This window comes from Typha angustifolia, chromosome 11 (genome assembly GCF_048772165.1).
Source record: "Typha angustifolia cultivar Huaian chromosome 11, ASM4877216v1, whole genome shotgun sequence".
Lineage (NCBI taxonomy): Eukaryota > Viridiplantae > Streptophyta > Magnoliopsida > Poales > Typhaceae > Typha > Typha angustifolia.
Window position 1 is genome coordinate 2,511,146 of NC_133249.1, and position 22,522 is coordinate 2,533,667.

Consider the following 22,522-nt stretch of genomic DNA (forward strand, 5'->3'; position numbering starts at 1 on the left):
TAATTCATAATTATTTTACATAATTGGTAGTTCTTTTAACATAATTCACAGTTATCTTTACATAATTTATTTTTTTTTCTTCCTTTCGTTGCTAATGTTTGACTGTAAAATTCGTAAATATAATTATGGAAAAAAAGAAGCTAATTTGTACGGAAAAAATAAAAAAAAAACGAGATTAAGGGGCAAAAACAAAAACTAAATGTATTTTTTATGCAAATTCTCTTATTTATTACCACTAGATTTAAACAATAAAATTATAAAATATTTTTTGTAAAGTTGCCCATGTTTATTTTTTATATTTATTCTTCATAGAAAATAGCCCCCCTAATAATTCTTTCCCTACGCCACCGTGAACAGGGTTCCGTATGATGAAGTCGCTGGCAAGAGGGAAATTACAAGTAGCACCTATAATTTTACAATATTACAAATAAAATCCTCTGTATAATTTACAGATTTTGCCCTTACTCTTAAAATTTATGCTCAGATTTGCTTCTAAATCGTTTTAAATGCTTAATTTGATTCTATGAGTAAGTTAACTGGATACTCCGTTAGATTGACTATCAAAAGATGAGGCATCACTTAGTGGTTTTCTTTTTCTAACAAATATGAGGCTCTATTTATAAATTAAAAATGAGTTCTATTTAGAATTTAGTCAAAACGTAAGTTGTTATTTATATTTTTCTCTTATGAGAATTATTATACATCTCTGTCCATTTAATTTTTGTACGTTAGTGTTTATATCCGACCAAAAAATAATAAAAGGATACGGCTAATTAATATAGTGGACTTCAACCAATCAGAGTGGCCACTATAGGATTGGAATAATTGCACCGAAGACAAGAGGAAGAGTACTGGAGTTAGCTTTCAATGCAGCGATTGACATCAATAAAGCTCGATTATTCCGGTTTCTTCTTCATTATATTATGAAAATAATAAAGTAAAAGATATGTTTATATGAGTTTTTAATCTAATTTTCACATATATTTATTAATTATTTATAGACTTTAATAATTATATTATAAATTCTTTTATATATTCAGAAAACGAATATGAATATATTCGATATCCAATCAATAAGTTTCACCCTATTGCTACCTCTCAACTGTCACAACTGTAATCACGTCAATATTCTTTAATGCCGCAGATTTATTGAATCTCTAAATAGTGACACCTTCTAAACTGATTCAATGACTCTTAACTTAGTTTAGTAATTAAATATTTTTTTATTCTTTTTATATTTAATTAAATTTATTTTTTCTAAAATTAAGACTAAAAAATGATACTAACCAATCAAATATAAGACTTAGTCTCAAATCAAACAAAACCTAAAATTATAGAAATAGAAAAAGACTATCGAACCCACCAAAACTAAGCAATTATTAGGGATAAAGCTCGATAATTAACGTAGGTCTAAGAATGGGCATGAACTTTTAATCTCTGGATCCTGCTTCCATGAGTATTTTTTTACGCGACTCTTTCTCACACTTTCAAGGCTCCTAGTCACCACCACCACTATTAAGTAAAACAACAGCTATGTTTGAGTCTGAGTTAGAACCGATCACCTTGTCTATTATAATCACTTTACTACTTGCTTCTCTTGTAGGAATCGTTCTTGCACTATCGTAATATTTTTACACCGTCGTAGTATCTTTATGCACTCTTCATCACCCCAAAACTGAAGGATACACTGCAATCCATATATATCAATATTAATGCTTTGGGACGGAGTTGTAAATTAATGAGCTGATCAAGGCCGACTCATAATAAAATGAATAATTCTTGACAGAGACAAAACTGAAGGTACCATTAGCGTGCTGACCATAATTATAGCCTCTTCGATCCAAGATCATATGTTCCAAGTCTTACAACCTGATCACGTACGTTAGGAGGAAGTCTAATGCATGTGATTATCTTTGAGCTGCGAAAAAGAGTAGTGAGATATTCTGGAGGTAGAAAAAAATAATTGAGCACTACCTTGATAATAAGAGCATCCTTGGGAGGAATGCGATCGAATCGTCCATCGCTGGCAATGGCGTCGTTGAACACCTGGTTCAACTTGACCTCGCGGGCCACCAGGGAGCAGTGAGAGTGATGGGTCTGCCGTGGTTGTGGATGGCGCCAGGTATGCGGAGCTCGACGGCGCACTTGAGGGACATGGATTTGAGGTAGATGAAGTTGTGGTTCCGTAGCTCCTTCTGAACTTGGAGGAGATCATGGTTCTCATGCTTGGCTTCACCCATGAGCTCGATGTCACTGGACTAATATTCTTAATTGCAAGCACTAGTAGTTTTCCTACCGCGCACTAAACGGTTGATATCACTAGCTTAGAAAAGAGAACAGAAGGGAGAAACAAAGTTTCAATTTTGTGCAATCCTACATTAATGTGTACCATAATGTAATTGGCATTCTAAACAGACATGATCTGCATGATCAAGAATATATTATATGTGAAGACAGATGGCTGAATGTCGAACAAAATGACAACAATATAGTTAATAGAAATGGACTTCTAAACCAGTGTACTGATATTACGATTGGAATAGTTACAATTAAGACACAGGATAACTATCAGGCTCTCCAAAAGAATGGGAGCTAGTAAATAGTAATGCCAGTGACGTTGCTTAAATGGCCACATGGTTTCATCAATTACTCTATAGAATATGATGGTCAATTAAATTCCTTAAAGAATATGCACAAATCATGCCCTTTATATACGAAAAACAATGATAAATCTACTATTTGTCATAGTATCACAGTGTCTTGAAATTGCATGATAATGTCATCTCAGAAATAGAGGTTTGAACATTATTATCATCCAATTTGGCCTTTCAGCTCTGTAGAACAATGAAGCGCATACACTTCGATATATCTTCATTGTGTTTTGCCTGTAAGATGACAGACCAAATAAATTATAGCACAAGTAAAAGCTTGAAAGGTTAGCATAAGGAATAACGATTAATAATTTGAAAAGTACTTGCTGCTTAAAACTTGCTAGGGGAAGGTCTAACCTCCAATGTATGTCTAAAAGAAGTAACATACAAAGGAGCATCAGAACGCATCAAATACAGAATCAACAGTCCCAAATTTCAGTAATAGAGAATGATGTTTGAACTTTGATCAATATCATGCACAAAAATAAGAAAGATAACACACATAGGATCAAATGCATCATGTACAATCCAAAGTTCAAATTTATCAAGTCACAAAATTATCAAAGAGATCTGTTTCATCATTAAAGTTCTCAATGCATTAAGAAATAAGTGGCTCCATGCCCTAGGTCACTACACTCATATCTCTTTCCGAACCCACCCCCTCTCCCATATTTCATTCTCTCATTTTGTTAAGAATAATGGAGGAACACAATCAATCATCATGAGTGGCGCCAACAGCTGCAGTGAAGCTCCATTTTCACTCAAATACAATCTCGGACCGCAAATGCAGTTTGGGGGAATTTAAAACTCATGGAGTCGGCTAAAAATCCTAAAAGGTCAAGTTGAACAACCTAGCAATCTTATGTCTGATATATTTCTTGATTTCTATTTAATACATTTTAGCACTCTAAATCACTTAGCTCCCGATCATTTCAAGAATTTTTTTTTTAATTTTGAAATATAATTACTTATTCCAAAATAACAAATAAATATTATAATAACCTCATTCTAGAATACAAATACTATTTGTCAAAATTACATCTTATATCACACATTAACTCAATTATTAATTTATAATTCATATCTATCTAATCAACCTACTTTATATCAAATCAAAAAGTATTCATAATAATTTCATAAAAAGTAAAACTTATTTTTTTTTATCTTTTTCTTCACTTTATATCACTTCAAAGTTAATTATTAAATCTTTTTTTTAGAATATAAGTAAACATAAGAATAATTATTCATAAAATAAAGTCCTCATTTTGAAAATAATAAAAAAGAATATATATTCTAGAATTGACATTTATTTATTCCTGAAGTAAATGATTACCTAAATTAGGCATAACCAATTTCACACTAAGGAGCTAGCAAAAAATGAAGCACTCAAGTCAGGGAAACAGAACTGGACTAGCTATAAGTTCAAATTAACTTAGTGAACGGATAAGATCAACGCAACATTCATTATCAGGCAACTCGTGTCACTCGTGTCACTCCTTTCTAATGTTTTTCTTCATTTTCTGATCTCATCGAATGAGAACATAACTGTTGTTATAATTGTCAGTTTGTCAAGAAATTTCTTATCCACAGAAAGTGGCATTAAAAAAGTTACAACACTGATCTACTCAGTAGTCACCCTAGATTCTCACCTCCTTTGTGTAGAATTTCTTATAATTCTTTAAACCTTCAGTTCTACCGCAAGACAAGAATTATGCAAAATAAAGATCATAATTTTGGCGGAAAACAAAAATGAAAAACCAACAGACCTGGTGCGTGAAGCCCTCCAATTTCCCTACTGCCTCCTGAGCAAGAACACATCGGTCTCCTCGTACGCATACTCGGGATCCAAATCTTCCTTGGGTACCTTCTCGATAACCCTAAACACTCTCCTGCACATTTCCCAGAACACCTGGTGCGCCTCCGGCGACCTCAACTGGTACCCCAGCAGGACGACCCCGTCGGGTGCGAGGAGCGCGTCCATGGCGTCGACGAGTTGGGCGGCGGAGTCCTCCATGTAGACGACGTCGGCCGCGACGACGATGTCGAAGGGAGGATTGACGGATCGGATCTGTGATGGGTTGTTCCAGTAGAGGAGGGCGTGCTTGGGGGAGCGAGGGAGGAGCGGGCGGTTACGCTTGATGTTGCGGCGGAGGGCGGGGAGGACGGGGGAGACGTCAGTGAGGACGACATCGAGGCCGAGGCGGAGAAGGCCGATTCCGGCGGGGCCGCAGCCAGATCCGAGCTCAACAGCGCGCTTTCCAGGGAATGAAAGGAGGTGGGAGTAGGGGTTAGGGGTTGGGGAGTTGTTGGGGAGCCAGCGCTCGACGAACTTGACGAGGACGAGGGAGGAGGGCCAGACGGAGGTACCGACGTGGAAAGAGGAGTTGGATTGCTCGAACGAGAGAACAGCGCCCCCCACCGTGAGAGATATCACCGGAGAGTCGGTGAACCGCATCGGCGGCGGTTTTAGGGAAATCGGGAAACAAGGTTAGCTGGAGTGAATGTGTGGACGGCATTCGTATCCTTTGGCATGGTAAAGTTAAATTCCCATCTTACCCCCACACACACACATATTTGCAAATGGAACCCTCCATTTTGCCTATATTAGTGTTGGAGAAGCCCATGGGGAATAAAAGGCTAGATGGGCTTCGTCACCTCATTACAGTAGCTACTAGTAAGGTTGGACTGGCCCAGGAACTATCAAAATAAGCAAGCAAAACTGATGGCATAATATTTAATTTAATTCCCTTCAAGAAGTTATTATGTAGTTACCATTTGTTCATGATGTCCTTTTCATCACCTAAAAGACTTTGTGGCTTAGCCCGCATTGGACGAATTCTTCGACATTGTAATTACAGCAAAACAAAGAAATTAACCACGTCAGTTTGACTGCATACAGAGGTTTCGATGGCGAAATCAAGTTTGCATTCTTTATTTTATAAGATATTTTATATATTTCAAGTGATAACTCTATGTATTTTGGAGAAAATTTCCACACGTTTTACAAGCTGCTGAATGCTGATGTTGTACTACTTGACCCTGACCCAACCCATGGTTTTACTTGTGTGGACAGATCGATTCTACATTTTTGTCCCTTATTTATTTTTATTTATATATAAGAAGGATTGGGAACTGTAACCATATATATATATGAAAATATGGATAAAATTGTGCAATAGGCGGACAATAGGACGTAGGTCTCCCTATCACCCACGCCTATTCATCTGTTTCTGGATAAAGATACTTAGATACTTAGCAGAGGATGTGTTGAGCTTATCTGCTATAATGTGACTCGTTATTCTACTTTGCTTGAGATTTCCAAGTTGTTGTTTAATGACCTAACGTCTCACCAGCCTACATGTCCCCACCTGGCCACCTCCTTTTTCTTGCAAATTAATGTGATGTTTAACCATTGAAAAAGAGGATCAAAATCTCATTTTTTTATAAAAAAAAAACACAGTTAAATACATCTTACTCGTCATTACATACTGAATATTTGACAAAAGATTAAAATTTCCATCCAAAAGGTGTCAGGTGACATTTTATCTTAGGAAGTTTTAGTTTTACTAATTTGAAATAAAATTATTTAAGTTCTTTTTCTATTAATTGTAGTTCAGTTAAACGAAATAAATTTTATTTAATAAAAAAAGATTATTAGAGAGACAACAGAAATTATTTTCAAATTCCAACACTTTCTGTAGTGCTAATAGTTGTCGGTTGGGATAAAAAGAAATGGCGTCTTCTGCTCCGCGAGTGGAACTAACTGCCTTTCTTGGAGTACCATCTACCAGAATTTAAGGCACTTTTCCACACCCAAAAGCCTTACGAGGATAGAAATTGCTAAGTGACAGAGACTACTTATCCAACAAACCAATACGACCACGAAAGAAACTAACTTTAGTAACGTAACAACAGAGGAATTAAAAAGCACGATATTTATTGTGGAGTTCTATTAGTACTAAAGAATAGTGGAACTTACTGTTCCATGTTCCAGAATAGTTGTATTAAAATCACACCGGCGTAATGGGCAATGCAAAAGGCCCATCTCCTTCATTATTTCTAGTGGCCGCCCATAGAATGAATGATACTTTACGACTATAATGTGCGAGCTACTAATCTGATCGCTTCTCCTCAATTATATATTTTGTTTGCACTTTTAGATTACAAAAACACAAGTATATAAACCTCTTGTGAAGCTCATAGTATTCTAATTTTCTTTTTTTTAAGGGTAAAAGTACGACATGTGCAGCAACTGATGACGCGGTAGAAGCATAAGGTTACATATTGCGAGGTGCAAGGTGCAAAATGCAAAAGTGTAATATATTAACTAAAGAAAGCTTTTCCTCTTTTTTTTTTTCTTTTTTTTTTTATAATTTTGTTATTTACAACTAAAATATCTCAACATTCATATGTACATATATGAAACTTGGGAAGAGGGTCACTAATTTCCTCTAAATCACTCATCAAACCCCTACATCAATAGTAACCACAGCAGAGTATGGAAACTAAGTCTAAAAGGCGAGTAGTGTTCTATCACTTAATCAGACAGTCACGATTAGATCACGCACCTCTAACATTAAAAAAAACCCCAAAAAGAAGAGTGTGAAAAGATGGTTTCAAAGCCACAAAGCTCCGGCTTCCTTCAAGATTGGAATGAGCTCGCCGGAGATGTGGACCGCCATGAGCCGATCCAATCCTCCCACGAGCCTACCACCTATGAACACCGCCGGAAGAACCACTCCGTCGGAAGCGGTGCCGCCTCCTCCCCGCGGGGGAGCGGCGTCGGCGAACTCCTCGAGAATCGCGGCCTCGTCGGCGCTGCCATCGTTGACCTCGTAAACCGTGGGGTTGACTCCTAACCCCTGGAGCAGCAGTTTCACCACGTGGCTCATGCAGCATCCCCGCCTCCCCACCACCGCCACCGGATTCTCCGCCACCGCCCGCCTCACGCCGTCGCCCGATGATGGGGATGGGGATGGAGATAGAGACGGCGTCGTCGCCTCCGCCGTAGTGCCGTTTGCCGATGGCGAAGTCGGACGGATCCAGGTACGACCGTTACTGTAGGGGATCGCTTGATGCATTCTTATTTTGGTGCCAAGTTGTTGCTAGTTTTTTTTCTTCTTTTCGGCCGATTTATTCGCGATCGCTACAAGGAGGGGGAAATGGGAGAGGAAGGGGATATATAATTAGAAGATAGAGAGATGACGTCAGAGATAGAGCCAGGTGACGTCGACAACAGGTACCGGATAGGGACCACTACTCCGCTTCCCTTCGTCTTCGTCCATTTATCCTAAATCGCGCTCGGTTTCGGGATGACGTGGAGAGGCGTAAGCCCGTTGGCTGTGCGGGGCCCGCATAGGCTTCCATGTGGGTAGTCACCACGGTGACGTCACGCATTAGCGGGGGGTGGCGAGATTTTCTCGTGCATCTCATGAACAGCCAACGGCGATCAAATATGACGTGTCGAGTACCGATTAGGGAATAATAGGGTAGGAGTTGCATCGGGACCCACAGAAACTTGCGGATCAAGTACGTGATTTGTAACAATTAACAAGAATATATATTTGAAATTTAGGGAAGATATTGATTCGATTGAGATGCCACTCAGTAATCATAATGACAAGTATGTATATCTCTGCCATCCAATAGCATGTTTATGCTAATCGCATTGAAAATAATATTTAATATTTATTAAAATCTTTTTAATTGAATATTTTTCTCTTTTTACTTTTTTTTAAAAAAAAAAAAAGTTGAAAGAATAACCATTGCACCCAAACCAAACCAGTGGATGCCACTTGCTGACCTTTCCTACTCTTGTTAAGCTGTCGGATTTGAGACCCATAACCTTTACATCACAGTCTAAGACGTCTTAGATTACTATATTATGTGTGACAGCATCAAATTTGATTGGGTAACACGTGTATAAATATGAGTGCCAGTTAGGCAGCCGCCGTTATCTAACACCGAATGGATTTAATAGAAACGCGGGCGGTTCTGATTCGTACACGAGGGGGCGTGGAAGGGGGCAAACGACGCGAAGGGCGACCGGCCCACCAGCGAAGTTGACCGGTCAACCACTCATACACACCACGTTGTCGACGTGGACATTTGGAAATTTGAAGCCATTACCTCATCCCCACGTCAGCTCGGCCTCCACCGGACCCTCTAGGGCACACGCTAACGCTCCCTTGAGTTGTAAGCGTGACAACAGGCATCATCAACGAATCTCGGGGATGGCGGGGAGCCAAATCTTCTATGACGTGTTTGAGAATTACACCTAAAGCCGTACATAAGAAGCCGTCCATGTTTTAGATCAACGGCCGATCTGATGTCATCGTGCGGGGGTCCTGATCTATGGTCGACGTACGAAGGTGGAAATGGGTTAAGATATTCGACTTCTATCCGAGACTCAATTATATAGATAGAAGGATTATTTTTCTTATGAAAATATATTTACGAAGAAGCCAAAGAGCCAAACGCTGTTTGGTGGGTGACTCCCAGATCCAAATCGATGGCGTCAGCGATTGTGTAAGAAGCTAATGGCTTGCGTGAGCGAGCAACAAAAGTCCGATGGTTCCCACCAACACAAATGCGTGTTGGAAATTAAATCACACATTACGACTTGAAAGTGCCAAAAATTAAAGATGGTTCGCAAACGAAGAAGTTTAGATTAAAGAAGCCTTTCCTCGGCTCCACCGCGACTAAATCATGGAAAAGAGAAGGATCGATTGAAGGAAACTTAGTAACGCCGTCACGAGGAGGCATTGAAATGAAGAGCGTTGAGTCGACGCTCGCATCCTTACAAGCCCACTTTGTCATAGCTTTGACCGTGTGGGCCATGGATTATCTATTCTGTGGGCTCAAATTAGATTGGAGTACTGTTCTTCCTTACGATTTGATCCCAGATGATTACAGAGGGAAGTGCCAATTAGGATTGTGGAAATTAAGCATACACTACGGACTGCATTATAGATGTATGGCTTTATTTCGTCTCTTTGTTCTACTGCTGGACTTTGTTTCGGTCTCGGTTCGTTGGGCCAATTTAGGCCTGCTAATTTGCAAAATACCAAGGTATATGACACAAAGGCCAGCGTAACTACGTATATATAATTCATGAATTCCTTGGTATCAAGAAAGTATACATGAATAGAATTATTCTTTATGAGACGAATACATGAACACAAGCAATAAGTTCAACAACTTTATATATTGTATCAAATCAAACGACCAAATTAATTAAATAATGCCATGCAACGCGCGTCAAAGCAAACTTCCGATGACACCCATCACTCCCATACTCACGACCCAACTCCAAACTTCCAATCTAGCCGTCAAAGATCCCTCCGGCGGAGGCGACGACGGCATCGACGGTGCTTCCGCCTCCGGCGGGCTCTTCTCATGATTCGGTCCAGGCGGCGCCGCCGCCGGAGCTGACGGAGGAGTCTTAGTTCCGAAAATAGCATAAGGCAACAAGACCTTCTCCACCGAGTACACGGCAAGTGGGCGCTCGGCGCGTATTGAGTAAGAGATCGGCGTCACGACGACGCCAGTGGAGATGTTCACCTGATTGCCGGTGACGGTCACGTTAAGCGTATACTGCCCGCCTTCCCCGGCCGCCTCGGTGTTCAACGGATTGCTCGCGGTGGCGAAGGTGGCAAAGGTGTAAAATTGAGGAAGTAAGTGGTATAAAGTGAGCTCGATCTGCTGCTGCTGGGTGAGATTGTTGATGGTGCCGGAGGGGAGGTTGAGAAAGGCGTTATCGGTGGGGGCGAAGAGGGTGATGGCATTGTTGGAGTCGTTGACCTGTCTGTCGATCACCTCGTTGACACGGGTGTGGTTGAGGAGGCGAATGAAGGAGTTGTAGTTGCCGGCCTTAGCGAGGATGGCGGTGACGTTGATCGGCGCCTCCGGGGACGGCGCAGGAGCCGCTGGTTGGGCGAAGGTGGTCGCGAGCATTGTGGATAGGAGGAAGGCGGAGATTAGAGTTGTGGAAGCCATGGCAGTGGTGGTGGAGAGGAGAAGGGAAGTGCGTGTTGATATACAAGTGGGAGGAGAGGGATATTATGGAAGTCTATGGATGGATGACGGAATGAGCTGGCTTTGTTAGTATTTTGGTTGGAGAGAGGGAGGTAGTGGAGAGCCATTTTGGCTAATTATTAAAAAGTTTCTTATTTTTACAAGTCATTATGTGTATATATAAATTAACTCAACTTTTGCTTTCCTTGTACATGTTTGAAAACCATCATCTTATACTTTGCAATGTTCTTCGGTTTATGGGATTTTCTTGATAGATCAAATCATGCACGTAGACGTAAAAATTTTCACTATAAATTATCTATTGCAATGTTTAGGATGAGATTTATCACGAGAAATAATGTTGTTTCTGTAAGCTTGCTATTTTTACTAAATTACTCTTGTTTAATTCCTTGGTATTAAGGAAACGGCCGAGTTATTCTTGTCCGCTAATTATGTCGGCAATAAACTAATAAACTCATGCTAATCTGAGCTTTTCTTCTTAATAATGTAGAAAGTTAGTGGTTGCCCACAGATTAATACCCGAGGGATTCTATTTGAAATATCAAGGGAAATCTTCGTGTTCGTTTGTCACGGGGACAAAAATATTTTAAATATCCACAGTTTATTTTGTGATCAAAGTCAACTAATCGGGAGAGGTTTGTCCGGAAACCTACATCGTAATTTGACATTTTTCTTTTATTTTCTTTTCTTCAGAGGACAAGAAGGGGACACGACTTGTCCGAGGACTTTGTTTCTTCATGGTTGGTAAGCTTTTCAAAATTTGTAGAGATGTTTTAGGATTTGATCAATATATCTATGCAAGCCAGAGGTAAGCTTAAGATGTACACGAAGTAGGCCCAAAGTTTTTGGGCCGGTTTAAATTGGCCTAATTATGTGTTACAAGCTAACGAACCCTAAGGGACGCGAAGCTAATTATAGGATTTTAGCTTGATTTATAGCCACTATATAATCTTATTCACGCAATTGTTTCGTTAGCAAGTAGACAAAGTAAAATCTACTAATTTTGTGAACCAGTTAGAAGATGCCACATTCCTCAGCTTTGGAAATTTCCACTGCTATTATCTGAGAAACTTGCACTTTATGTTGGTTAATTGTTTTTAGGAGCTGCGAGATTGTTCAATAAACAAACACCCTCAATTCTAAATCCTTGCTAACAACTATACAAAATTCCTTGCTCTAAATTCGACTCTCACGCTCACTCTCCCGGCTTTACTCCGCTCTATTTCTTTCCTACAAGACATTGGGGGGAGAAAAGATCGCGCACCATTCACACTCCGTAAGCACAAACCAACGAGACGAATAAAACTCCCCTCCTTCTTCTTTAGGGCATTCCTCGTCAACCTTTCCTTCGTCTATCCCTCGCGCGCTCTCTCTCTCTCTCTCTGTTCATGCCCTTCTCCGGTACAAAGGAGGTCGCTTCGCCTCCGCCTCCGGGGAGGAACGCAGGCAAGCGCCGGCGAGGACGGCCGCCGGGATCCCGAGCTAAGAAGAAGCAGAGGAGGCTGGACTCCATCCGTGACATCCCCTCGTTGCCAACCGTTGACGATGATCCTAGCCTTCTCCGCCGCAGCTCCCGCGTCCGGAGAGCGCCCGCCGTGCTGGATTCCTCTCCGGTCCCTTCCCACCGGAGGAAGAAGCCTAAGCGTGGAGAATCGCCTTCAAGTGTCGGTTCGGGTGGGAGTAGGAAGAGGAGGAGGAGGAAGAAGAAGGGTAGAAAAAAGCGGGGCGGAGACGGTCGGGAAGAGGGAAAGATGCTTTCTGTGGATCAAAATGAGGCGGATTTGGCGTCGTCTAGTCGGGAAGTGAAGGATTTGGAGGCGGAAGGGGAGGAGTGGAGATCAAGATTGCGATCTAGGGTTGGAAAAGGTAGGGAGAAGGCGGCCGTAGTGGGTAGCGAACATCTTCTTCGGAAGTCGGATAGGGGCTTGAAGAAAGAGGAGGAAGAGGTGAAAGTGGCGGTTAGTGAGGACGAGGGCGGTTCAGATTCTCAGGCCTTGGGATCTGACGCTGTTGAAGAAAGTGCTGATAAAGCTGCTGTTTTGCCTTCAAATGTTCACGAACTTAGCAGTGGAAAGACCTCACCGGACGAAGAACTTAGAGAAGCAACAGATTTAGAAGATGGGCATGAAGTGAACAAAGAGTTTGCAAGTGCTGATCAAACTTGCGAAATTAGAGATGAGGCTGAGTGTATGAATTTGGTTGGAAAAGAGGAGGTTGAGCCGACAGTTGGTGAAGAGGCAATAATTCCTCTTCAGGAATCACAAAATGCGGGTTGTGAAGATCATGTGGAAACTCGATCTGGTGAGCATCCGGATGACAAGACCATAGAGAGTGAGGATATTGCAAAGAATGGCAGTGTAGGATTGCCCATTGCGGAGGATAAGCTTACCCAGCCAACGATGAAAGAAGGCCGGAGGTGTGGACTATGTGGGGGAGGGACAGATGGGAGACCACCGAAGATACTGATTCAGGAGTCTACTGAGAGTGATCATGAAACATATGAAGGATCATTAGCTTCAGAAGAATCAAACTATGATGTGTGGGATGGTTTTGGGGATGATCCTGGATGGCTTGGTAGGCTTTTGGGTCCCATACATGATCGTTTCGGCATTGCTCGGGTTTGGGTTCATCAGCATTGTGCTGTTTGGAGTCCAGAGGTATTTTTATCCAAGCATTGCTGCCTTTACCTACTAATAATCTAAACAAACTTCATCCAAAAAACAAAAAAGGTCGAAATGGTTAGTGCATAGTTAGCGTATTTTAAGTTGTTACATGCTACCAGCTTTAATTGTGAATATCTTGTTTTTTTCTGCCTTATGGAGATCTAGTTATTTTAAAATTGAAGCTGCAATTTTGCAACCTATCCATGGCCACAATTTTTCTGCAAGGCAAGTAATATATATTTAACTATTTTTTTACTGTGAATTCTTATGGCAATTCTTGTATTGGACTGTGTCTTCCTATATTATGGAACTATTCTTAGGCAGTATATGTAGCATGTTGGTATATGTAGATATGAATCTTTCACACTAACACGAAGTTAGAGACTTACTTTTGGGTAATTGGTAGTTGACATAAGTTTTAGAAAATCATCTTAATTCTATCCTCTAGGTTATGTTGAATCAATAGTTTTTTCTTTAAAATGTTTCTTGGCATAGACATATGGCAAGAATCAGTTGAAGAAGAGGGGAGATGGATAAATAATGAAATCTGGTTTTATCTATCCTCTAGGTTGATGGCTAATTCCAGGTGTTTAAATCTATTTTTGGGCCGGATCTGGTTGATATGTAGAAAACTGTGTCCAGTTCATTGAATTTTATTATAGTAAGTTAGTATTTATGTCTAATTTTTGTTTAGAATCAGAACCAAGATCTAACTTCATGATCCATATCCTGTCCATTTAATAATCGAATACTTCCATATTTGGGTCGGGTTAAACTTTAGTAGGATATCAAACCAAGATCAAATGTAACATAAGCTAACTAATTAAAACAACAATAAATTTGATATTTGAAGTTTCTGACCATCTTATGTTGCTACTTTAGCAGTAAAACAAATAGGAAATAGTGCATTTTCTATTATATTTTATTACATGCAGGTTGCAACGCATGAACCATATTTGTTTATAGTTAAAATTTCAAACCTCCTGAAAGCACACTTGTTCTGTAAACAAACTATACTATTATTTGATGAGCTTACAAGATGCTGCCTGTTTATCATGTTTCATGTTTGACATCTTCAAGTACCTTTGTCGGTTTATACTTTATACAGTTGAGACATGCTCTTGAACTACATTGTCATGTCTTTCATGGTAGCATGATGACGCCATATTTATTGAACGTCCAAAATTTTCTCTTAAATAGTTGCATTATCTTCTATTAATTATTGTGCATCAGTACTGCCAATGAAGCTGAATTATTTGTGTTTAGTGAGCTTAAATTATGCTTCAATGCATACTCTTCTTACTACTGACTGTATTGTGTTGCCATTATGTACTGACAAAACTGCTGGTTGCTACGTTGATCTGGTGATGACCTTGGGTCTGTTGAAGAAACCTAAAACATATGCATTTTGTGACATTTCAGGTTTACTTTGCTGGTTTAGGATGCCTGAAAAATGTTAGAGCTGCACTTTGCAGGGGAAGGGCATTGAAGTGTAGTCGCTGTGGGAGACCTGGAGCAACTATTGGTTGTCGCGTTGACCGATGCCCCAAGACCTACCATTTGGTCATATAAATTTTATTTTCTATGGATGATGTATCTTGATTTTTCTCTCTCTCCACCCTCCTTATATGCAGTCCTTTGTTGCAGCCTTGTAGCCGAGCAGAGGGCTGTATATTTGATCATCGGAAATTTCTTATAGCATGCAATGACCATCGGCATCTCTTCCAACCTCAAGGAGATGACTACACACGACTAATAAGGAAAATGAAAGCTAAAATGTTGAAGTTGGATATGAGAAAGATTTCACATGATGCATGTAGAAAGGATTTAGAGTCTGAAGAGAAATGGTTGGAAAACTGTGGCGAGGATGAAGAGTTCTTAAAACGGGAAGGGAAGAGGCTTCATCGAGACCTCGTAAGAATTGCACCTGTCTACATTGGAGGTTCTTCTGAAAATGAAAAATTGAATGGTGGTTGGGAATCTGTTGCTGGGCTGAAAGAAGTCATTCAGTGCATGAAGGAAGTTGTAATATTACCTCTTTTGTATCCCGAGTTCTTCAGTACTTTGGGCCTTTCACCTCCACGAGGAGTTCTATTGCATGGTTATCCTGGTACAGGTAAAACACTAGTGGTGCGGGCACTGATAGGTGCATGCTCTCGTGGGAATAAACGAATTGCTTATTTTGCTCGTAAAGGTGCTGATTGCTTAGGAAAGTATGTCGGCGATGCTGAGCGACAGTTGAGACTTCTTTTTCAAGTGGCTGAGAAATCTCAACCTTCTATTATATTTTTTGATGAGATAGACGGCTTAGCTCCATGTCGATCTAGGCAACAAGATCAAACACATAATTCAGTCGTGTCAACTTTACTCTCCCTGCTTGACGGCTTGAAATCACGAGGCTCAGTTATAGTAATAGGTGCTACAAATCGTCCTGATGCTGTTGACCCTGCTCTGAGGCGACCAGGAAGATTTGATCGTGAGATATATTTTCCACTACCTACGTTGAAAGATAGATCTTCTATCCTCTCACTTCACACTAAAAGTTGGCCAAACCCTGTATCTGCATCTCTTCTTTCACTGATTGCAAATCAAACTGCTGGTTATGCTGGTGCTGATCTGCAGGCACTTTGCACTCAAGCAGCAATGAACGCTTTGAAGAGAAATTGTGCCTTACAAAAGCTTATGTCTTCTGCAGAGAAAGGCAATGTTCATGGTAGACTTCCTTCTTTGCCGTCATTTGTTGTGGAGGAAAGGGATTGGCTGGCTGCTCTTTCTGCTGCCCCTCCTCCATGTTCACGGAGAGAAGCAGGAATGGCCGCAAATGATATAGTTTCTTCACCTCTTGATTCTCATCTCCTTCCGTGTCTTCTAAAACCATTGCTGTACCTTCTCATCTCAGTTCATATGGATGAACGGATCTGGTTACCTTCTTCCCTCGTCAAGGCATCAAAATCTATTAAAGATGTTATTGATTCAGCTTTGGAACACAAAGGAATTCCGGTCATCCTTTGGAGGTCTCATCTTCCTTCTTTAATCCAAGAGCAGTATATAGCAAGTGAGATTATAAGAATTCTCTCTCGCTATGGTCTGGTAACTGGTAATTCAGGATCTAATCATTCAAAAACTCCAGATGATGACAATGGCAATTATGAGAACTTTGATGTCTTCAGATCAAAGCCTTCTGATTCTTGTTTGTATATTAAGTCACTGCGGAAGTCTTCAGGATTTCGAGTTCTGATTACCGGAGCACCTAGATCTGGCCAACAACATTTAGCTTCTTGTCTTCTGCATGGATTTATAGGCCAGATAGAAATTCAGAAGGTTAATCTTGCTACTATGTCACAAGAAGGATATGGAGATATTATTCGTGGACTCACACAAATCCTATGTATGTTCTTCCTTTTTCGTCTCAGTAGCTTTTCTATATAGCAGCATGTCCATTTAATGTATGAGATGGCTTTTCCCTTGATTAATGAGGATGATTGTGCATTCTAATATTGCATAGAATATGTTAATTTCCTGGCTGCTTTCTGAAGCTTATATGTTTGACGAATTTCCATTTTCAATAGTGAAGTGCCTAAATGTGGGGAGATGCGTGATCTACATGCCAAGACTGGATTTATGGGCCATTGATGAATTCCATGAACCAGAGGGCGAGCATTGCGAGATTCCACAAACCATCAAATCACCTCCACAAGAAGGAACTGATGACAGGACAAGGATACCTTCAGAAGCGTGGAATTCATTCATCGAACAGGTTGATTCTGTGTGTGCATCTGCAACCATGATTATACTGGTAGGTTTCAGTTGAATCAGACAGTATATATTGCTGCTTTTATTCCTAGAGTTGTTATACTGTTGGTGTGGGCATCGATGTTGTGTCTATTTTTCTTTTCTTTTCACTAGAAGTAGCTGGAAACATTTACATTTTTCTTGTAATGTTGGGTGCTCTTTTCTTGACAGTTTAATATGGACTTCAGAGAAAATTAAAAGAGCATCTGTAATTAAGTCCTCTGTCCTATGTGATGCCCATATTAGTTTTCCACTTTCCGTTTGACAAGACAAAAGGTCTCTGATTCTCTTTACATCCTTCCACTCTGTTGCATTAGTTTATCGTGTGGAGTAAAGCAACTGGTGATGCTCCTGGGAATGCATGCAACAGTCTCTAGTTTTGATAGTAAACTTCTATTCTTTGATCTGAAGTATGAGAAATAGGAAACTTTCTTAAAAGTACCATGCTTTAATCAGCGCTTTCCCCAGTCTAAATGGCTCTGTCTTACTCTTTTCACAACTTACGGATGTTACTATTTAATTTTTGGCCATGGAATTTTTATTCTTCACAAGTTCAATGGATATTGGCAGATTTCTTTTCATATTATAATGCAATCTTGAGTTTACCAAAAACCAACTGATATATATTCTTTCAATATCTGTTACTGATGTAAAAAGTAAATGTAGTTCTTACCACTCACATGAGTACACTTTGATCTCTATCTTTTTGGAACTTAGCAGATGTCTCTTTTGTGCGCTTTGCAACTTGTAATTCAAGTCTCCAATGCTAACATGAAATCTTTTATATTATGTGTTTACTAATGTTACCATGCTTAATAGATCATTCAAAATCAAGAGTGTCTTTTCTCTGCAGATTGCAGAAGCAAATTTCTCCCTTGTCATGCTTGTTCTTTTAGTGTAATAAGAAATTTTGGATGGTCAGTAATTTGCTTGCCACTTAATCGTGCTGCTTATTATAAACGGTACTTGTTTTCCTTATTTTGATTTTTAGGCCACTTGCGAAATGGAGATTCATCAACTTCCACATGGAATAAGACAGTTCTTCACCAAGGATGTGTTAGATCAAACTGCTTCTTGTGTTTCAGAACATACTGTGCCACGATTTTCTTTGGCTATCGATGGGAATTATAACCTTGATCAGGTGATTAATTCGTGTGCATCAAAATTATCCAAGGATCTAGTCCAACAATATGTTCAGTTGGTGCATCACAGATCTCATGGGAGCAACTCTAATGATCAGAGTGAAGTGACATGCACTGGCGAACTTTATTCAGAAGATGAAATGCATGACAACAGGATCAGACAAGCAACTGCATCAACAGAAACACCAGGGGGTTTGGAGAGGTTAGCTTCCAACAGTGTAGCCTCTTGCAGAGATAGCCAACCTCAGCTGTCCAGAGACAGTCAACAGGGATTGTTACCATATTCGAACATAAAGGACCACCAGACGATTCATGTGCAGCATCATGGCCATCCAGAATTAGTTTCAAGAAATATCTATAGTAAAGTTGTGAAGGGGAATTTGATGCTGGCAATTGCCACATTTGGCTATCAGATTTTACGATATCCACAGTTCGCTGAACTTTGCTGGCTAACCTCAAAGCTAAAAGAAGGCCCATGCACAGATATAAATGGGCCCTGGAAGGGTTGGCCATTTAATACTTGCTTAATTCATGAGAGTGGATCACCTGAAAAGATCATTAGTGGGGTAAATAACAATATTAAAGATAAGGAACAATCTGGTGTGGTACGAGGTTTAGTTGCAGTGGGCTTATTGGCTTATAGAGGTGTCTATACTTCAGTTACAGAAGTTTCATGTGAAGTTAGAAAGGTCTTAGAACACTTAATTGGACGGATTCGTGGCAAGATTCTGGAGAAGAAAGACAGATATTGTTACCTTCATATTTTGTCACAAGTAGCTTATCTAGAGGATATTGTGAATAGCTGGGCTTTTACATTACAGAGGTATTTCCATTTGACCTGAAATTTCCAAGTTGAGCTTCCCTTGATCTCTAATAATCTTTCATTCTTGTATAACAATTACGAAAATGTATAAATGTTGAAGTTTTCCCTAACTAATTGCTGGCTGAGTCCGATTTGCTTGCTGTTTCTATTAGACTTGACTCTGATGGTAGTACAAACATTTTGGGTATATTTCTTCAGCTTAGATCATAGCTACATGTTTCAAGATCCTGTTGGCATATTTGCTAATTTCTTATTGAGGTCTTAGGCTCTTTATAATCTTAAGTTGCTTCTCTGTGACTCCTTCAATTGATAGACTTCCTATTCTCCATTAAGTTACAAGCATTACTTCTCCAATATTTTCTTCACGTTCTTCCCAACTTCCTCATCTTTATCATGTTCATATCTTGCTCTTGTGTTGCCGAACCGTCACTCATTTTCTGTAAGAAATCAATTTTGATGAACCTTTTGGTATTTATTGTTTTTGAAGATATGTTATATGTAAATTTTGCAATTTGGAAGCTCCTCTCATAGTCATCCACTTGTTCATGCCTGAAGTTGTGTATTTTTCACTCTAGAGGCTTCTCTCTACTTCATATATCTCTATAATATCTCTGCGAATCTATACAAGGTGATGGAGCTGACCGTATTGTGATAGTGCATCAGTTAATTTTATACTGATTGAAATTGCACCATATATATATGTTCTCTATTTTCTTGCACTAGTTATTTTTCTGGATTTTGTGGATATATATGTGCATGCATATATTATAGCTCTCATGTTTCTGTAGATATAATAGAATGGAACAGGAAATATTTTCATTTATCAGGGTAGATAATGTTCTACTGTTTGATAGGAGGTTCCTTACTTTTTTATTAGTACTTTTAGTCATTACAAAAAGAATATATTTATTAAGTTTCCTCTTTGAATTTCTTTTCTTGATGTAAATATGTACATGTATATGAATTTTGGGGGATTGTTGCTATTGGTTTTTAGAAAATCACAACCTACAAGTTTTCTTTCAGAATTTATCCTGTCTTACTTTTGTGTAATTGGATTTGCTTCAACAGTTCACATGCTGATAATCAGACAGCAGCATCAAATTCTAAACCAACAATATTAGGGAAGCTTGGCACAAATGATGATCTAAATGGCAGGTACCCCGCTGATAAAATTTCTGGTGTTGCAAATGCTCCCAAAATAAGCTGCAATGAGGTACAAGAGGTTCCATTGCAACAAAGTCCTCACAAAGTTGTTACAAGTAATGGGGGATATGCCTTTTCTGATAACACATTACCTAACTCTGATGCAAGTGTCATACTGGAAGCTGAAACCGTTCCAGTAGCGCAATGCAACATCCCAAGTTCTACGTTGTCTCCACAAGCACTAGTCAACGTAGAGATAAGTTGCAGATCAGAGAGTCCAATACCTAAAAGCTGTGAATGTACTGAAAACTCCAATGACTTGCAAAGGACAGAAATAACTCTTCCGTTTACATCTGATATCTCCATCGCAGGCAGTCTAGTTGCCCAGGCTCGGACTTGCAATACTGAAGTTAGTGGACAATGTAAAGATTCAGACAGAGTTCCTCTTAAGGATATTGAGTCCGTTTCTGATGCACGCGACATGGTTACTGGCCTGGAACAACAAAACAAGAATGTTTCAGTAGTCTCAAAGATTTCATGTCTGTACGGTTGCTGCCACGACTGCGTGCATGTTGTCTATATGTTGGTCCATAATATTCTCTCCAGTTCCTGGAGATCTAATGGCCATTTATCAACCCTTGATGATATCCATGATGTCCTCACGTCATGTTCCTTAAATCTTCTAACAGCAATTAGAAAATGTTACATTTCTCAAGATCTATCCAATTGTGAAGAAATTTGTGGAAGTAAACAGCTTCACAGGGTTCAGTCTGAATGTTGTGCTTGTCAGAAGAATGCTGATAAGGATCCAAAGAGAATGTTATTTCAGCATAAGGTTTCAAAAAGCACAGAATTTTCAGCAAAAGAATGCGACTGTCATTTGATGAACAAGGAAGATACTGGAACGACAAATACGACTGATGCCGAATCTGAACCAGTGTTGAGTTTCTACTTCAGAGATGGTGTACTGATGCCTCTGAATCTCCAAGAGGAATCCACATTGCATTGCAGATTTGAGAGATTGTGTGTTTCTTCCATTTTAGAGATGATTTACCTGACCGGCCATCCGACGGATTGAAGGCCATACTCTACTTTACTGCGAGGATCTTGTGATAATTTCCATCTGCCTCGATGTTGTAAATTCTTGAGTCCTGTACTTGCACCAGCACCAGTTAAGCACCTTCCCAAAATTTTGTACAAATACTGCAGAGAATTTTATCTTTTTCTCAGGCCGTCCAACTAGGGGCTATTTGTTGACCTGTGACTGTTAATACATGATTGCCATTATTTTCATATACTTCAAATGTAATCATTTTTGTGTTATTTGCTCAGCAAACTAAGGTACATGTAAAAAAATGTGTACCGGTAATTTTCGTCTTGGGCTTTAGAGAGTTGGAGTAATATATTGCATGTCCTCCCATCTTGTTTTATCTTCTTGGCCTCTTGTTTTCTGAGTCAGTTGGAGGATCAATTGTGTTATTACTACCTTTTCTTGCCATCATCTAGTAGTGAAAATTTGGACGTTCTTTCTATCAAACTCTTATCATTGCCGTCTTTAACTCCTGTCGGTTTCATAATAGAGGTCTCTCCTCTCTAGGAAAGTTGAAACCCTACTTCCCCTCGAAGAGGTTGATATCCCTCGCAGCTTTCTCTGTCCTTCGCTCCCCCAACTCTCTGTACATTTCTTCCTTCCTAATATAATTAAATTTTCTCTCTTCTTCTCAATATATATATATATATATATATATATATATATATATATATATATATGTAGGGAGTTAATATTTTTTGTTGATAGATAATTTATGATACCATTTCTTAAACTACCGACGAACCAATTTTCTTTCTTTTTTTCACTTGTCAGTTGTTCCCTTTGGACAATTGATAGAAGATGCTAATCAACTCTACAAACGACTAATCTCATTCAAAATAATAGGAGTACATGTTCTATTCTCAGGGAGCGCTCTCGTTTTGCTCTGCCTTCCTGATCTTGCCCTCTTTCTCCCTTCCTAATGACGAGATTCTCCCAGATGCTCACAAAGTCCTGACAGAAAAGACCCATCGTTCTATTGAACGATTATAATGTTTCCTGTTTTGCTCATCCATTTGGAAACTAGAATCAATTCTGATAAGCCTCAATTCAATTGTTCGCACATTAACTGGTGACTGGCACGACTCTTCCGTTGCTAGCCGTGGTCTCTCCGGCAGGTTCATTATTTCCTATCAAGGTATAGCTCTGGAATCTATGCTAGTCCCAATTTTATAGCTAGA

At 39.6% G+C, this 22,522-nt stretch overlaps 4 protein-coding genes across 7 annotated transcripts; 1 reads left to right on the forward strand and 3 right to left on the reverse strand.

Annotated features, from left to right (window-relative positions):
- Window positions 1–1,546: 1,546 nt before the first annotated feature.
- Window positions 1,547–5,303, reverse strand: LOC140771190 (uncharacterized). 4 transcript variants are annotated; one of them, XM_073112630.1, is made up of 4 exons: window positions 4,418–5,303; window positions 1,975–2,885; window positions 1,805–1,869; window positions 1,547–1,687 (listed from the first exon to the last, which is right to left on the reverse strand). In XM_073112630.1, exon 1 carries the CDS (start codon window positions 5,104–5,106, stop codon window positions 4,444–4,446), a length of 663 nt encoding a protein of 220 aa, XP_072968731.1. In that variant the 5' UTR covers window positions 5,107–5,303; the 3' UTR covers window positions 1,547–1,687; window positions 1,805–1,869; window positions 1,975–2,885; window positions 4,418–4,443. The 4 variants fall into 4 exon arrangements, with proteins under 4 accessions (XP_072968731.1, XP_072968732.1, XP_072968733.1 ...); XM_073112631.1 differs by having other exon boundaries at window positions 1,805–1,894; XM_073112632.1 differs by having other exon boundaries at window positions 1,820–2,885.
- A 1,647-nt stretch (window positions 5,304–6,950) lies between these two features.
- On the reverse strand, window positions 6,951–7,816 carry LOC140770347 (monothiol glutaredoxin-S9-like). Its single transcript, XM_073111501.1, has one exon. It carries the CDS (start codon window positions 7,730–7,732, stop codon window positions 7,268–7,270), a length of 465 nt encoding a protein of 154 aa, XP_072967602.1. The 5' UTR covers window positions 7,733–7,816; the 3' UTR covers window positions 6,951–7,267.
- A 2,095-nt stretch (window positions 7,817–9,911) lies between these two features.
- On the reverse strand, window positions 9,912–10,649 carry LOC140769796 (fasciclin-like arabinogalactan protein 13). Its single transcript, XM_073110665.1, has one exon. It carries the CDS (start codon window positions 10,647–10,649, stop codon window positions 9,912–9,914), a length of 738 nt encoding a protein of 245 aa, XP_072966766.1.
- Window positions 10,650–11,790: 1,141 nt separating this feature from the next.
- LOC140769536 (uncharacterized) lies at window positions 11,791–21,697 on the forward strand. The gene is made up of 6 exons (XM_073110260.1): window positions 11,791–13,345; window positions 14,774–14,914; window positions 14,999–16,739; window positions 16,921–17,147; window positions 18,135–19,108; window positions 20,177–21,697. The coding sequence occupies exons 1-6, from the start codon at window positions 12,077–12,079 to the stop codon at window positions 21,327–21,329; spliced, it is 5,505 nt and encodes a 1,834-aa protein (XP_072966361.1). The 5' UTR covers window positions 11,791–12,076; the 3' UTR covers window positions 21,330–21,697.
- Window positions 21,698–22,522: the final 825 nt, after the last annotated feature.

Bases quoted from the DNA above. Each gene is read 5' to 3' on its own strand.
- LOC140771190 (XM_073112630.1), bottom strand. From the start codon at position 5,106: ATGCGGTTCACCGACTCTCCGGTGATATCTCTCACGGTGGGGGGCGCT.
- LOC140770347 (XM_073111501.1), bottom strand. From the start codon at position 7,732: ATGCATCAAGCGATCCCCTACAGTAACGGTCGTACCTGGATCCGTCCG.
- LOC140769796 (XM_073110665.1), bottom strand. From the start codon at position 10,649: ATGGCTTCCACAACTCTAATCTCCGCCTTCCTCCTATCCACAATGCTC.
- LOC140769536 (XM_073110260.1), top strand. From the start codon at position 12,077: ATGCCCTTCTCCGGTACAAAGGAGGTCGCTTCGCCTCCGCCTCCGGGG. The intron at 16,740-16,920 runs GTATGTTCTTCC...CATTTTCAATAG, and splicing joins TGGACTCACACAAATCCTAT to TGAAGTGCCTAAATGTGGGG. The intron at 17,148-18,134 runs GTAGGTTTCAGT...TTTGATTTTTAG, and splicing joins CTGCAACCATGATTATACTG to GCCACTTGCGAAATGGAGAT.